Genomic DNA, 16,991 nt, shown 5'->3' with positions numbered 1-16,991 from the left:
ACAGGGAAGTGTCAATATAAAAGACATGTTTTTTAGTGATAGGCATAAACTGATACACATCTACCACCCACTTCTCCAAAAAGCATGTTTGTTCACTGTGATGTTTTTCTAAAAGTATATTTAACATAATCTGCACACAAGTGTCAACCCTCATCTCAAATTTCTGGTTTTTAAAAGTTTTCCATGCAAAAGTATCATTGAAAGGCCAACCAATATAATGATGGTACTTATAGGAATGTAAATTCCTAGGAACACTTTGCTTGGATACAGCTATTGGAAAAGAACGCTTTTCAATCTCTCTTCTTTAGCAAGATGGTATTTACTCTGACACAATGTACTGAAGTGAAAACTGTAGTCTTGGGTTTTTTTTCCTCTGATAATTCTCACAGTTTTAAAAGCATTTTTCATACCTACTGTGAAAAAGGGACCTGTCTGCCTCTAATGCTCTATGATCTTCCCAGCCTATGTGGTCTTTTTAGTAGTTGTGTCCCATTTCCTGTCTACAGTTTTGCATCAGTTCATTCAGCCAGTGATAGGTATTTTTGTGAGGATGGAGAGGAGCAGGAGTAATGAAAATGGTACTGACTGACAATTCTTACTGCAGTTTGGGAGTATGTCAGGTCTTCTGTAGGTCTTCAGCTGCCTGCAGAATCTGTTGCCTTATTGCCAGTTCGGACAATAAATTAATTTTTGCCGTCTTCCATGCAAACATGTTTAAACGACCCTGAATCTGCTGGAGTGAGATTCAAGATATATCTGTATGTATCTCCGTAAATTCCAGTAACACATTGGTTAGATCTGAGGAATCAACACAGGATTTGGTCAGGATGCTTACAAATAGGTTGCAAAGAGAAGGAAAGTCACCTTTAGTACGATGCAGATCTTGATCTCCATGAATCCACAAGGAATTTGAGTTTCTTAAGCTTATATGAAAAAGAAATGCTACTTTAAAAGGTAGAACACAGTATGTTTATGAGCTAGATGTTAATATGTTGGTCAGGAAGCGTTGGTTAGTATCTTACATTTTATAACAGTTACACAGTGAAACTTGAAATGCATGTAATTCAGTAATAAAACATGATTTTTTTCTCTACAAAAATAGTAAATTGGTATAGCAAATGGAGATAAGCTTGCAAAAAGAATGAAGTTTGAAGTTTACATTTTTTGATGATGTGAAAGAAATTTAATTAGGAATATATTAGTCTGTATTTAACTCCCAATGTTTTGCTGAATCCCTGAACTGAATTACATCCATCTACAGCTGTAAGAATATGAAGAAGTTTTAATTACCATCTCTTATAGGGAGAGAGTTAACAAACAGGTGTGCTTCTAAGAAATGCTGGTCTGTTTTAATGCATGTGCTCTTCTTAAAATTGATCTTCCTGACCAAGTAGCAGAAACTTTTTGATAAATTCTGAGAGATATAAGTAGAAAAAGGGCTGTGAGTTGTAGCTGCCTAGGTGAATGGACAGTTCTCCAGGACTGAAGCAAGTTTAAAGCAAGTCTGAATTAATGTAGCACAAAAATTAATGGGTCTAGGGGGGAAATGCAGTCTAGTAAGAATCAACTGGAGTCTGTTTAGAAATCAATCTTAATTTGTCCATAAACTGATTAGCTTAGTTATCCATATAATTCTGTTATATCTGAGATTTTAAGGATATCTAATAGGAATAATTGGAGAATGGATAGCAAATGTGAAAATAGTCTTCTCTCAAACCTAATGGAGATGTGGCTCAAGATAGTATTAAAGATAATATTAGAATATGAAGATTGAGATGTGTGTTATTTCACTTAGTTACTATTAAAAAGCTTTGCTGAATATACTGTATTTTTTACACGTGCTCAGTCACATAACATGATCATTATCAGCAGACATTTAGTTTATAAATATATTATATAATTCAGCTTATCCCTCCGTTTGCTTCAAAATAGTTGGTATTTTTTTTTCAACATCATTTATTTTTCAAACTTTTTTTGAAGTAGTTATAGCTTTGCAGTTGATAACAGTAGTATCCATTTTTTTTTAATTCATGTGAGCTTTAAACCAGTGGTTTAGCTTTAATTTATAACTTTGAGTGCATTTACTTTATGCTTACACACGGGGTTGGGGACTTAAAAGTGTGGAATTGCTGTGTAGTATGTAAGGTTGCAAAACTCTGTCATTAGAATAGGGCAGTAGCACATTTTTCAGTAGCTCATTATGAATATCTAGAGCACTGTATTAAAAACACCCAACAAACCACTACAAACAACATAACAAACACATAAACATCTACAAACAAACACATAAACATCCCCACTGTAAAACAAATCAACCAACCGCCCCCCTAAAAGCAAAACCCAATCCTTTGATTATAACTTGAAATTTGTCTCTGCTTTCTGAATATTTTAAGGAGATGACAGTTTTTGCTTGGTTTCCACAGAAATGTTTTGCAGCAAGAAGGTATTAGTGTTTAAAATAGTTAACCAAGATAATGGGAAGTTGGAGACTCTTACATATCCTGTATATTTGTATCTTCATAATTTTATTCTGATGATCATGTTCAGCTAAAATGTTGCCTGTTCGGTGGTGGTTGTAAGCTAAGTATATATTAAAAGACTGTGGCTATTTTGTAGAATTAGCCAGACATTCAGAATGGCTGTTTTGGTTAGGATAACATATTGACTGGGAACACAAAGGTTTTATCTTCATTTACTCTCAATTCTCTTTCCTCTTTCCTGCCTCCCTTCCACCCCCAGAAGAAATTTGGTTTTAGAGACTGATGAAGATGTTATGCTTTTTAAAATGATAGCAGACAGTAAATGAGAAGATACTTAAGGGGAGAAAACAACCCTAATCAGTTAAGCTTATTAGAATTTCACGGTTCTCAGGAGGCTGTGAGTTGTAAATTGATACAGCCCTGCGGTGACAGAAGAGGTGGAATGAAATCAGATTTCATCTAGATATATGAAGGAAAAATGGCACTAAAATCTAATTTTTACACTTAAAATACATTCACTAGTGATACATGTCCAAACATGTTAAACCACACGTTTCAGAAAGCTTATTACCATATTCCTTGCAGTCAGTTCAGAATGATATAAAGATTTTTCTTGGTGACACCTGCAATTCACACATACGTTTCCAGTAGTAAAGGCAGTGCTTTGTCATGTTCTACAGTAGATGAACACACTGAATAGCAACTTTATTTAGCTAATGTGTTGCACATACTCTTTAGCTACACTCATTGAGCATATTGCTCCAGTGCAGTCCCTGCCACCCTTCATGGATATTGTATCAGACAAAAAGCCTGTCTCCTTGTTTTCAAAGCATCCCAAAGAATGAACATTTGGTACTTTAAAAATTTCTTTGTCTTCATAAGAATAGAATGTTCAGCTGTGTTTATCTGATGCTATGAAACTGTCACACTAAAGGCTAAAACTCTTAAAAGTAGGAGCTAGGAGTTAACACTGGCACAGCAGAAAAATTTGGGATGTAATTGGCAAAACTGTTGGACTGCCAAGGTGTGACAATAGGAATAAATTCAGTTTAGTTTTCTGGTTGCTCAATTTAGTTTTCTTTCACATGAAGATGATAAAAAGAAAGAGAAAATGAGATGGCAAAAATGAGGGGGAGAGTAGTGTGAAGGTGAGGGATGGGAAGATGTTTATAAAGAAAGAGGAAAAAGAATGATACATTTGATAAAAAGAAGAAGAAGTTAGACATCCAGCAAATTGCTGTTTTCTTATTCACATCTGGGAAACACATACTAGATCAGAGGCAACATCTGAAAACTTGTATGTGCAGATAAAAGAAGTCAGCTTGTCTGTACTTTTCATAAATAGGTTGAGGCTTTATCTGCACACAGTGACATTTAATCAAGTAAGTAAGCTGAAAGTGATTTTTTTCATCCTATGTTTTAGTTACAGTTGAAATATTATTGGGGTTTGTAATTTTGAATGCTTATCTGAGTAAAATTCCATTAGGTATATTAGGAATTTGCCTGTTCTGGGGGGTTTAGCAATAATCTATCTATACAGTAATTTTTAAGACAATTTTACTGAGTAATTGAAGAACTGGGTGGTAACCTAGTCTTGTGGTGTATGGTTTTAATTGCACTTGTTTATATTCACACAGAATAAAGCAATTAAGTAAATAATGGATAACTCAGCTAAAAATGGGGCACCATCAGCCACCTGAAAAGCAGGATTTTTTTGTAGGGATCTAGTTATGATGCAACATTTTTTGTTATTTTGTATAGGAACTCCTTACCACATAATAATGATAATTTGTCACCATCCTTAACAGACTCATGCTAGTGAAAAATTTAATTTAGTAATGTAACATTTTTAACTGGTACCATACTTCTTCATGGGTTTTTTGTACATCACTCTCTGTTGAAGTGGTATAGTAGATGTACCGGGTTTTTACACATACAAACAAATGTGTTTTAGCAGACAATTAAGTGCAGATAAACAACATATTTCATACAAGATTGTCACACCTCTCTCCCACTGACACTCCTACTCCCGCCCCAATCAGAAACATGCCCTAGCATGGCGTGCTTTCTTTTAGATCTCCACAGACATTTGCCTGCCACAATCCAACATACATTTTGTCCTAGTTATCAGAGTATGGCTATTAAATAATAATGGGAAGAGAGATCTCATCCTATTCATAAAGCAGTGGGGTTTTTTTTATATAAAGTATAAAGAGTATCTGAATTAAAAGGTCTGCACTTTTTTTCACTTGCATACTTTGTCTTCTAACTAACAGTAAGTAATGTAGGTAAAAAATACGAAAGACAAGCAGTGAGAGAGAGAAGGAGAATTCATTGTGCTTGCTGATCTGAAGAGGTACCAGAAGATGCCCATCTTGAATGAGACACAGAGATTGGAGAAATGAGATCTGATGGTTAGAGGTCTTTCTCTACTCCTCTCTGGAGGCATTGCAAAACTATCACATCAAAATGCAGCAGACTCCTCTTCCAGAAATCATTCAAGAAATGATCCTTGCTATTAATTGTGACTGGTAAACTTTTAAGATACGAGATATCTTCCTTTTGCTGAACCTCCTGTTTGCAGCTCTGATTCCTTCCATTCAGTCACCAAAATCCTTCTAGGAAGGCAAATGGCAATCAAATATCCCAGCTGAAATGGTAGATGCCTTTGCTATTAATGTATCTTTCTTCTTTCCTCTACCCACTTTCTCTTCTGAAAAAAAGCCTTGTTTGCTTTCTTTTTAGTTTCTTAGCTGTTAGAAAGCCTTTAAAAATGCTTTTACTTCCCCTGTCATGGCATTATGCTCTTTGGAGGGAGGATCAGCTGGAGTCATGGCAAAGAAAACTGCTGTACTGGTAGTTTTATTTTGTATTCGCCATACGATTCACAGTATTGCATTGTTCCTTCCCAGAGGGGGAAGACTGGTCTCTCATGCCAATCACTGGTCCTTTTCTAAGCTTTTGTAGCCCTCCTGAAATTGTTGGAAGGGATCCTTCTTTCTGCAGGGCGAGAAGGAGGAATTGCACCAGACAGGCTGGCCCCAGTTATTTTATCTCTTTCCTGTGTCTCTTACAGCTCCTTTTGAGGAGCAGGCACCAGGCAGTACCTATACTGTGTTCCCAGGGCTTCTGCTGGTCTTGTGCACTTGGTGTGCCAAATTCAGTGACATTATTTGGCATAACTTGAGACTTGCATTGCTTTGAGTACGCAGAATCTGGCTCTCAGCCTTGTCTGTATGCAAAAGTGTCCTTGCTCATTTAAGCTGAGCGGATAAACAAATGTTTTTCTGTTGACCCAAGTGGTAATGAAGTTGCTACCAGTTAAAGAAACGTAGTGTGTGTACATTACTTCAGCTGATAATATTTTGTGAATAGAGGTGTCCAGAGATTCAGCTTTCACAGAGATTCGTTATTGTTCATGGTAGTGCAGGTTGTATCCTCAGGAATGCCTCAAAGCCTTGAAAAGTCTAAGAAAAACAAAGAGAATGTGCAGAAATAGAAATTTACTTTTAAATAAATAAAGTCACAAAGTGAAGCAGAAGGAATAAGGCTAGAACTGTGTGGATGGATCTGAAGTGTGATTGGAGGCTCCAAGCAAGTTAAGCAGGACAGAAGTTTTAATTCAACCCCCATCTTCACAGACATCAGCACATGCACGCAGAGGATTATTACCACCATCTGTTTTATCTACAGCAGTTTTCATCAGTTGTGTTATTTTGTGGGTTTTTTAAGTGCTTAAGCACTGCTTTGAAGCTGTTGTGTTGTTGACTTGGGCTGAATCTGCATGGATGCCTATAGCAGTGTCAGCATGCTAAGATTGGAACTGTTAGATTAATGAATGGAAGTATCAGCTCTGTGCCTGTGCAGTACATTAATAGCTGTGCCAGTTCAATCAAATACGGTACTGACTTTGTCACTGTGAAATGGTATTTACCAGCTCTTAGATGGACTGCTGAGAAAGATGAATGTAATCCTTCATTTTAGTCTGACTTAAAAATAAGGTAAATAAATTCTTCACATAGATTTTATTACTGTTCTTCACAGGAGGAGAGTAGATGTACTGGTAGATTTGAATTCTTCACTTAAATGAAATATACATGTATGAGGAACATTGTAGTGAATAGAAGGAAAACCAACCATTATCTTTCATATAGCTTAATCTCATATTCTGATTTACTGGAGTTAATGTTAAAAAGAGAAAAGAGAAACAGAAAGAAGAAAAGAAAAAGAAAAAGAAAAGAAAAGAAAAAGAAAAAGAAAAGAAAAGAAAGAAAGAAAGAAAAAAGAAACAAAAGAAAAGAAAAGAAGAAAAGAAGACAAGAAAAGAAAGAGAACAGAAAGAAAAGAAAAGAAAGAAAAGAAAAGAAAAGCAAAGGAGAAAAGAGAGAAAGGAGTATGTTTGTTCCTTAATTTTTTTAATTTGTTTTTTCTTTCTTCTTTACAGAACCTGAAGAAGGTGTTTGTAGAATTTAGCCATCAGGAGCTGTTTGAGTTTTACAACAAGGTCTGTAGATTTTACAATACTATAGTTTCTTTGTAAACACCTTATGCTGCTCAGCAGGAAGTGTTGCCTATATTAATTAAATCTAATAAAACTGGAAAGAAGGGATCCAACTTAAATTAAGGCTGTTGGATTCCTTTGATCGCATAAACTATTTACAACAAGAGCTTGTGCGTTCACCTTTGGAATAGGCAGGTCTTGGGTCTCTGGAAACAGCATCTTCATGTTACATCTTCAGTCAAGATGCTAGGCTCTTAATCCAGTCAAAATGAACTCTATTATTTTTTTTCCTTGTTATTATGCATTGGAATTCAGAGGAAAACATCTGTGCATGCTAAAGAGGTAGTATTTAGACAACTGTTTCTTTAAAATTTGAATATTTAAACTGCAGCAATGAATTCTAATAGCTTCATGTAAAAACAAATATTCATGAGTACAAGATTTTTATATTGGTATGCAAATATATTTGGTATGCATAGTTGAAGATATTGGTTATTTCTGTTTGCATGTTTCTAAACAACCCTTTATGAGTGGAGGTTTTTCCTCTCTTTTTCTTTCCTTTAAATAGCTCGAAACTATACAAGCACAGCTGGATTCCCTTATGTGATGTTTTTGAAGACTTATTTCTCCATCATGCTCCTGCCACCTCATTATTTTGAATTGAAGATAGATTGCCAAGCTGCATTTCCTGAAGGATTCAGCGGGTTGCTTCTTGTAAAATTATATGGCTTATCTGCTTTTCAGACCAGTACCATTAGCCAAGAGTCTTTGTCGAGGGTCTGAAGATTCTAATGGACTTTCTCTTGTTTGCTTAGCAGCTGTGAAAAATGTCTTCTTTACTTACAGTGGGGAAACACCCTGTCCGCACCCTCCCCCTGCCACCAAAGAATGCTACTCTGCTTCAGAAATTTTTTTTTTCATTCTATTATGCGTGTTACTTGATTCTGGTAGAAATTTGCATGTTAGTGAGAGACCAGGAAAAAACCCCTTTTTTGTGGACATAAATGTAGAAGTTATAAGAAAATACACAGCTAATAAAATCTCTATCATTTTAAAATAATGTTCACACAATTGATAATGCTTCTTGCAGATTTAAAATAAAATAAGTCAAAATAAATTCAGAATTTTTAAAGTTTATTTGGGGGCTAGTCAAACTTAATTTTGCTATCTTTATTTTATCTTAGTTTGAAATTATCAACAATGTCTCTGATTTCAGTGTTTCCTCTTGGCACTGAAAATAAACATGGCTTCTTAGCACTGCATGCCCACTAAAGAATCTAAGAAGTGTGTTGTATAACTGAGGGGAGAAATCTCAGAGTATAAAAGAAAAAAATACTGAAATGATCTGACAGATTTCTGAAAGCTATGTTGGTCCTTCCTCATACTCTTTTTACCACCAGCATTTTTACATTGAACAGGAAAAACTGAAGTATAGTGGTTAAAGGCCAACTTAGTCATACTTTCACCCATTAGTTCCAGATGATTCATGAGAAGCAGGAGAAAGGTGAAAATCATCTTAGTACTTGTTCGTTGATGTTTGTTGACAGGCAATTTCTTCCTGCACGGTATACGACTCTGGACTCTGGGCTTATGGAAGGTGAGAGGAAATTTATCTGTTCAGAGATTTAAGAACTTTTTCTTCCTGATGCCTACATCAGGGATGGTTAATACCCAACGGGACAGTTTCCTTCTGTAGCTTGTTTGCTTATGACTGTGGATATGAGTATTACCAAAATGCATGTTTTGAATAGTTTAGGTCCTCCTGTGCCAGATTTCCCCCTTTGTTGCTTTTTTGTGCCTTTTTGTTGCTTTGTTATTAGGGATTGTGCTGTCAACTCTATAATACTGTGAGGTTTGCACAAGTTGTCCAAGCTGAAAATTATTAGACTCAGATGATAACAGCCTATGTATGAGTAAAGGGCACTGGAGAGAAAACACACACTTACCATAGTACATAGCTCTTTAGGGAAGTGCCAAATGATACTCTACTGCTCTAGGACAGTAACGCTGTTACTGTAAAAGAAGAAGAAAGTCACCTGGAAGAAGAAATGAGTCACCATTGCCTGGCAGAATATCCTCAGCTATCCACCATAGCTTGTGAGGCTGGCTGCCAAAATCATGTCTTGTCATAAGCCCCTGCCACACGTGCTGTATTGTCTGGAGATACAGATGTCACCTCTACAGTCTGGCTGTTCAACAAGAGCTTGGCAGCTTGCTCATCTCACTCTGCATGGACTGGTGTGGGTCTGCAGGTGGACACATGCCTACCATTCCCTCTGCTTGCTGACAGTAGCAGTGCTTTGTAGTTAGTGCAGCTGAGGGAATCCCCTTCTGCATGATGTGTATTCTCTACCAGTCCTGTGGCACAGTATGCTTTGTGCAAGAACACTGCCCTTCAGACTTTTCATGGAGTTTTCAGAGCTTATGTTCTGGAAGTCAGGTCTGAAGTGAGTTCAGACCTTCTTGTGTAGATACAGGGCATGCTAAGGCAGTTGTGTGAGGAATTTAACTTTGTGAATGTAGGCAGTGATTGATGAATCCTGGAGGAGGAGGTGAAGGCTGGACTAGTTTGGAGAGCAAGAGCCATGGACAGATCAGCAAGCACATCTTAGAAAAAGAAGTCAGAGTCGGTAGAAGTGGGGCACAAGAGAAACGAAGGAGAGGGTAGAGAAATAGATATTCCCAAGGATGGAATTTGGGTGTTGGAAAATACCAGGAAGAGAGCAGAAACACTGGAAAAGATGACAAAAGTGTATATACAAAGAAAATATGAAGCAGAGGAGGAGATAACCTTATAGAAGAGTGAGAGTAGGGGAATCAGAGTAAACCCAAATTAGCAATGGAAACTAGCCAGTTGTATAACTGCATCTAGTATTTCAAACTAACCCATAAGTGCCAACCTTGGTGCAAAGTTGACCAAGATCAAAATATGGGATAATGAAATATACATTTTAAATGTAGCTTTAATAGTAAATATTTTAAAAAATTATAAAATTATATTGAAAGGGAAGAAAAAGCCTAAGACTGCAATAATTTTGTAAAATACATTTTATGTTTATCCTTGCTTGCAAATGACTGAAAATATTTACAGTTTCTTTACAGTGGCTGCCTTTTAGTTTTTTACTAACTGTACTGAATTCTTAGTGTCAAAAGCTTTATTGTAAGAAGTACATTGGTTACCTTTAGTCAAGGACTGCTGAGAAATAAACATTTAGTTTAAAAAGACTTTTCTGTGTGTAATGGGAAGCTTTGGGGTTGTACATTGTTATGGAGCGAGGACATGACCTGTACCATCTTAAAGAAGAAAACTGCCACTTAAATTTAAGTGCTACTGACTAAGGAGAGAAAATTGGCTAACTGAGAAAGTGCAGAAGACTTTGGGGTTTTTGTTAGGTCTTGCAGAAAAGAAGGCTTTTATGCTGGTTGCTTCTCTCTGGGCATGAGTGAACCTGGAGAAGGGAAGATTATTCTTCTCCTGAGAGAAGCTGTCTCTACTTGGTTTGTATAGAGTCCTGGTGTCACACAAGCATCAGTGAACAAGAGGAAAAACAAGCACTGGCACAGGCTGGGTCATGTGTGTGTAGATCTGCCTGAAGCAGGGACTCAACCCAGTGCCTTAGGGGTGGCAGAAAGGAAAACACTTGTGGGAGGAAGGCGGCATGTAGACTACAGAGAATGACCACACCAGGCTGCTGTGAGAGCCTAGACAGGTGTGTGCATTCTGAAGGTGTTCAAGCTTTGGTTATGGGTCCTGCTGAAAAACAGAACAGTGAGCTATTTTGAATAGCTCTGAGAAGAATTTTGAAATTTTTTATTGCAGAAAACAAAAGGGATGCTTTTTCCATGTTCAGGATCCTGGCATACTGGCCTGTAATATCTCTTGGACATGATCCAGATTTGAAATTACCAAGGCTTCATATAGTGTTGAAAGAAGATATTTGCAGAGATTTATTAACTCTAAAACTGGAAATTGGAATGAGTAAGAATTACTAAATCTTCTTTCAGATCTTTCAGTGCATTTAAAAAACATTTGATTCATCTTTGTTCAGACATTAAAGACAGTATTTTCTGTGATTGTACTTCTTTCAAAACTATAATGTCAAAATCTGCCTCAAATGGACTGTTGGCAAAAGAAGGAAATCTTTTGATTCAGGCATAACAAGCATCAGTAACATTTTGACGTGAAGATTTGGAGTTCTGAACCTAAGGGAAAGCCAGTTCTCAAACTGCCTCAACACCAACGGCATATTAATGCTTGTTGAGTACAAATGCATTAGATTATCTTTGTCCAGTTCAGACTTGGAGATATAATTTCTGTTTTTTAAGCAAATACAAAATATCTGTAAATTTTTGCATTTTATTTTTGTTGAAATAAAATGCATAGTTAGACAAATATAGCTTTGCTGTCTCAAATTTTGACTAAGTGCGAAGCCTATTTTGGCCCCTCAGAGGAGGCTTTCAAATTCTCCTTTAATTTCTGAGTTTGCTGACACATAAATTTTGAGTAATGATCTGCAGCTTCATTTCTATAGCCTGATTTTAAGGGCTCTGAAGTCTTGTTCTTTCAAAGCAAGAAGAATTTACTGACAAGCTAATTCGTAACTTTTGTCAAAGGAAGAAGTGTGGTTATTGTCATAAAATAGCATAAGCGCCCCTTTACACTTGTTCGTATTCTCATATTCTTGATTCCAGCATCATCAGTAACATTTCATTGCTTGGTTGTATTGGCATATCATATCTTCAAATATTATGATTTCTCTCTTTACCATAGTGCATTATGGTAAAATAATGACAAAGCTTAGTAATGTCTGCTGACCAGTGAATAAATATAGTAGCATTTTGTGTTATAAGCTTTTATAGCTTATTTGGCCAATGAAAATGAGTAATGTTTTGAGCTACTGTGTGAAAGTTCCTTTTCTATGGAACAGATATGAATAACAGTGATTTTGAGTAGGTATGTGAACCGCATTGCTGCTGACTGGTACACTATTGATGGTGTCTCATTAAGATAAATTATTAAGATGCTTTTATCTGCAATGGCATAAGTTGATTTCTATTTCCATAGAAATTATTCAGTTTTGTTGGATGTTCCCTTGGCCTTCTTAATTGTTGATCAGACCAAATTATATGCTGTGATTTTAACTAACTAAATAAATAAAGTGTTTAGACCATCCCTTTATCCCCTCATTATTTTGTTTCCCAAGAGATAAAAACTACTGGTCTGTTACAAATCAGATAGTCTTATCTGTGTTCAGCTATGCATCCAGGAAGCATTTGCCCCTATCATTTAGAGGAATTAGTCTTTTTTCCATTGAGGTTAAAATACATTTCATGGTTATCCAATGTTTTCTCTGATTGTTGAAGTCATAGGAAGGTAATTTGGAGTCTTACACATGCTGGAAGCATAACTGTCTTGACCAGCTGTTCTAATAAGATGATGGCATTTTTAGAGCACTTTTAACTTCTTGTCATTAAATGTGTTAAATATTAATTACCCCTTTATGGTAATATACATTCAAGAAAATATGGATGCATGTAGTACTTGTCTCTGAGATGGCTGTGCAGATCCACAGAGGCTAGCACAGGCAGCTGTGGAGTACTAGTGCTGGCACTGGACACATTGGAGTGGCAGATGAGCTCTTTTGGAATTCACCCTCTGGTCATTCAGGGGAAGGGAGGAGGAAGCGGCACTCCCTGGACCATGCTAACAAGATTCCTCACATCTGCACTGTGTTGGAAGGATCATGCCATGAGGGTTAATATGAAGAGCTCCACATACAGGTGAGCTGCCTTTATTTCATTTAGTTCCCATCCATGGTTTCAGTAGGTAGGGCAGCTCTGCATAAATTGCTTTTCATGGACAGCACGAGAACACTGCTTTTTCTGTCATGCACTTGTCTGTTTTTCTGCTTCCAGGGTTAAAAAGTTTTTCTTTGTTAAAAAAAGAAAAAAATCGGTTTGATTTAAGAAATTATGCAGTTAAGTATGTAGTACCATTTAAAATAATGTTTGCATTTTTGTGTTTGTTTCTAATTTCAAAGTGTTTGCCATAGCCAGTACCCTTGCTGGTGGCAGAGAATGAATCTCAGTGAGGTCAGTGAAGCCCAGGGACTGAGGAAAGGACCTGGTCTCCTGTTCTTTGCACTCCTCCGTGTTGAGCTCTGTGGGGCAGCTAAGGCTTTTCCTGTGTTTTCAGCTCAGACTGGCAGTTAGTTGAGCAGTTGCTACCTCTTTCCTGGATAGTGCATCAGAAAAAGGTCAGAGATGCTGACTACATTGGAAAAAAAACTTAAGTCAGACTATGTGTTGTCTGCTTAGCTCTTTATTCTGGAAGGGATGAGAATATTTTCTTCATGCAAGCTGCATTTCTGCCCAGGATTCCTCCCTGTAAGGAATGAGGTCAGGGTAGTGCTTTGCACATCAGATGAGTCCGTGATACCTCTGTCAGGAGCTGTGCCTTGTGATGGTAGATCTCCACCATCTTCTGCTCTTCTAATTCCTAGCAAATTCTTGCTACTTCCAGCTCATACACAGCCTGGAGAGAGACACCACAGGCCTCAAGAACAGAAAAGGATCTTTCTCTTCCTTCATCTCTGTTCCCAGGAGGATCCCTACTCCTCTCTCAGGCTAGTGTTCAGTACAGTTCCAGGTAGTATCCTACCTACAAGCTTTTGTTGAGGTTTTCTCATCACCCCAAATTTGAGACTCACTTTGAGAAAGGTATAGAAAAGATCTGTATGAGAAGTCAAACAAGACCAGTCTTTCAGGATATTCCCTTTCATATTTAGCCATTTATGGAGCAAACTCTATGTTCAACTAATCAATGATAAAATTTATTCTTTGCTGCCAAACTGCCTACTTGAATAAAATTATTATTGTTTCCCCACATCATCCTTATGAATTGCAGCAATCTAAAATATCCTTGGAATCGGATTTACTGCAATAGAAGTGAAGTGCATCAGATAAATGTAGAAAAAATGAAACCTATAGGTGTAAACTGATACCTTCAGAGCTGTGTTCACTCACTGTCTAACAGGATGAATGGCAGTGATCCCAGTTTCTTGGGTAATCTGATACTAGATATAATAAAAAAGCCATCCTAGTTAAAATAGATATAAAGAGCCAGAAAGGACACAAGCAAAGCAGAGTCTCCTTTAAGCAAGAGAACATAGTATGTTGCTGAGGATGCTTGAAGTGAGAAGTTTTCTCAGGTCTTGCTTGGGACAGCACAGACTGTGTGTAATCCTCATTGTAGTACCCAGTAAGTGACTTGGAGTGCTTTTAATATCCTGCAACTGAGCTGCATCTCCCCATATCCTGTCAAATGTCACCCCTGCATCTATCCCATAAAATCTGTTTGGCAGCCTACTGATTGATTCCTTTGGGTCTGTAGTAGGAAGAAGCACAGTCTGAGCTCTCTTCTGCATGTCAAGACAGAAGACACCAGGTTCTGAATTACCTCAAGCTCTGCAATAGTGCAATAGGGCAATAGTGCTCTTATCTACTTCTGCAAATAGCACCCAAATGGGAATGCAAAGTATCTCAAGTAATTTTAGTGTCTTTCTGTTTGAACGAGCTGTGTTTGCTAGAGTTGACAGACAAGGTTTTGGGTGGGTGAGTGTCTCTCTCAGCACTGAAGTTGGTAAGTTTTAAGATCCATCTTCTGTCTGAGAACAGAGAAGTTTTAAATTAATGTTTAGTTGAGATACTCAGTATGAAAGAAGCCAAAGGTGGAGCTTATTCTGCTGCCTGGAGCAAAGTTCATTCTTCAACTACTATGTTAGATGAATAAAATCTACCCCTGAGTTCCTTCCAGATAGGCCTGGATATGAATGTGTAAAATTATCTGAGCAAGAGGTCGTATCCCTGTGGTATAATGATTTCAGCGTGTTGGAAGAAAGGAAATCTCCTATTAATCAACCTTATTCCAGTGTGCAAGGTCACAAAGCATGAACTTGGTACCTTATTCTGAATTTCATAGGCTGCCTAAATCAAACCCAGGCTGCAGACATGACTGTACTTTTTACTTGCCAGAGTAGCCCCATTGTCATAACTATCTTCAGTCAAGTGATTTCGGTGGTTTCAAATCAGACAGAGCATTCAGCTGCCACATGAGCCCACTTCTGCATCCAAGGTATTAATCCTTGAAAATTCAGCCCTTTGGAGTTCTGTTAACCTCCAGATGCAGCAACCATATCTCATGCATAAAAAGATACAAGGGATCTTCTTATCACTTGTATGAAGAGCTACTCTACCTTTTGACTAAGAAGTGTGTGTGAGTGTGTGTGTGTGTGTGTGTATGCACATATCTTTACAGAAGAATTCTGATGACTGGGTGACCAGTCAAAGATGCTACAGATTTCTTTGCGTAGTCTTTTCTCCTTATTCTCCCTTTCTGCTTATATTTCTCCTGTATTTAAAAGTTGGGATTTTTTACCCAGTCTGGGAATACAGCGCAGCAGTAATCCCTAGGTATATGGACATAAGGATGAGGAAGAACAGGAAAACACTACTGTGCCAGCTTGTAAGAGACTTTGTCTTTCAGAAAGAGCCTGCTTGGAAAGAAAAAAAAAAAAAAAAAAAAAGGGGTTAATTTTCATAGATTTAGGTTAGTTTATTATAAATGGAGTGGTTGTCCATCCCTCTCTCCAGCTACAAGTTAAAGTTAGCTGAAATCCCACTGTTATGCATCATGCTAACAGCACATTATCTGAAAAATGCAGATACCTATCTGTAGTCTCTAGTTTTTAATCCATCAGATTTCATGAACATGATCTCTGAGGACAGTTATAAGCCCCAGTATTAAAATGATGCATCCAACGAAATCATGAGTTGGAATTCTGGTTCTCCTTTGGATTTTGTGAAAACCTTTCTCCAAACGCACCAGTTTCTTCCTTGACCTTTTTGCTGATGGATTCTATCTTTTACTGATTTTACCTTAGCTTACTGAGCTAACTGGTTGTGCTCACAACTTTTCCTACACTCTGTAAATTGAAATTAATGTTTTGCCATGTTCTTTTCCTATTTGCTACATATGTACTCTGTTGACTTTTCAAAAGAAGGGTCAGGAGTTGCCATTTTTCTGTCAACAGTCCTCTGCTGGTGTGCACTTTTGAAGGACTCAGTACAAATCTTAAAGTCAGTAAAAAATCATTCACAAATAGATTATACTGTATAAAATTGCACTATTCATCACCATGACACTCAAGGTCACTACTGGTGATACAGGGAAGTGGTGAAATAAACCAGCTGAACAACGGAGAAGATCAGAAAACGCTAATACAGAAAAGAGGAAAGAAGGGAAGGAAGGGAAGGGAAGGGAAGGGAAGGGAGGGAAGGGAAGGGAAGGGCGGGAGGGAAGGGAAGGGAAGGGAGGGAAGGGAAGGGAAGGGAAGGAAGGGACAGGGAAGGGAAGGGAGGGACGGGAAGGGAAGGGACGGGAAGGGAAGGGAAGGGAAAAGGGAAGGGAAAAGACCGCAGGATATTTGGACACATGGGGCACATACCTAATCCACTTTTATTAGATAATCAGTCCTGCTACAAAACAAATGTTTCCCTTGCTTCTTTAAATGATTGTGTAAATGTTTATTCTACAGAAGTTTTGCTGGATTAGCCAGAAGATCTTTCTGTTATCTGTAAGTACAGTCTGTTTATTTGAGTACACAGTGGTTTTCAGTCACTTTATTGAGGAGTAAATAGATCTGAGAACGTCTGAGACAATGTGGAATAGCCTTATAAATTCATTTTGGTATCCATAAGGAATGATGGGAGCATTATGTTCAGAATGTTATGTACAGAAGGTTGAAAATATTGATGCTTCAGAAATACCAGTATTTGAAACACATTTTTATAATCAGAAGAAAAAGGGCAGCATGAAACATTGCATGGCAAAATCCACTCAGAGTCTTGTCTACAAGTCTGGTGAGATTTATGATCCATGGTCCTGGCCCATGCATTTCTGCAATGCTGAAAAAGCAAACACAAGGGAATGGAAAACAATTATGAGTCAT

General features: G+C 37.5%; 1 protein-coding gene across 2 annotated transcripts in view; it reads left to right on the top strand.

Moving 5' to 3' along the window:
* Positions 1-10,206, top strand: part of COMMD10 (COMM domain containing 10) — a 106,884-nt gene extending 96,678 nt beyond the window's left edge. Inside the window, exons 7-8 of one of the 2 annotated variants that reach the window (XR_007780445.1) lie at positions 6,925-6,984; positions 7,550-10,206. Coding sequence is in view for 1 of the 2 variants with exons in the window: in XM_030237147.2 (XP_030093007.2) it covers positions 6,925-6,984; positions 7,550-7,588 (99 nt within the window). In the remaining variant the exon portion in view is untranslated. The remainder of the gene's footprint in view (positions 1-6,924; positions 6,985-7,549) is intronic. The other variant, XM_030237147.2, reaches the window with a different exon arrangement.
* The last annotated feature ends 6,785 nt before the right edge of the window (positions 10,207-16,991 follow it).

Source organism: Serinus canaria, chromosome Z (assembly GCF_022539315.1).
Source record: "Serinus canaria isolate serCan28SL12 chromosome Z, serCan2020, whole genome shotgun sequence".
Lineage (NCBI taxonomy): Eukaryota > Metazoa > Chordata > Aves > Passeriformes > Fringillidae > Serinus > Serinus canaria.
Note: the sequence above shows the minus strand (reverse complement) of the source record. Positions and strands in the feature narration are given on the sequence as shown.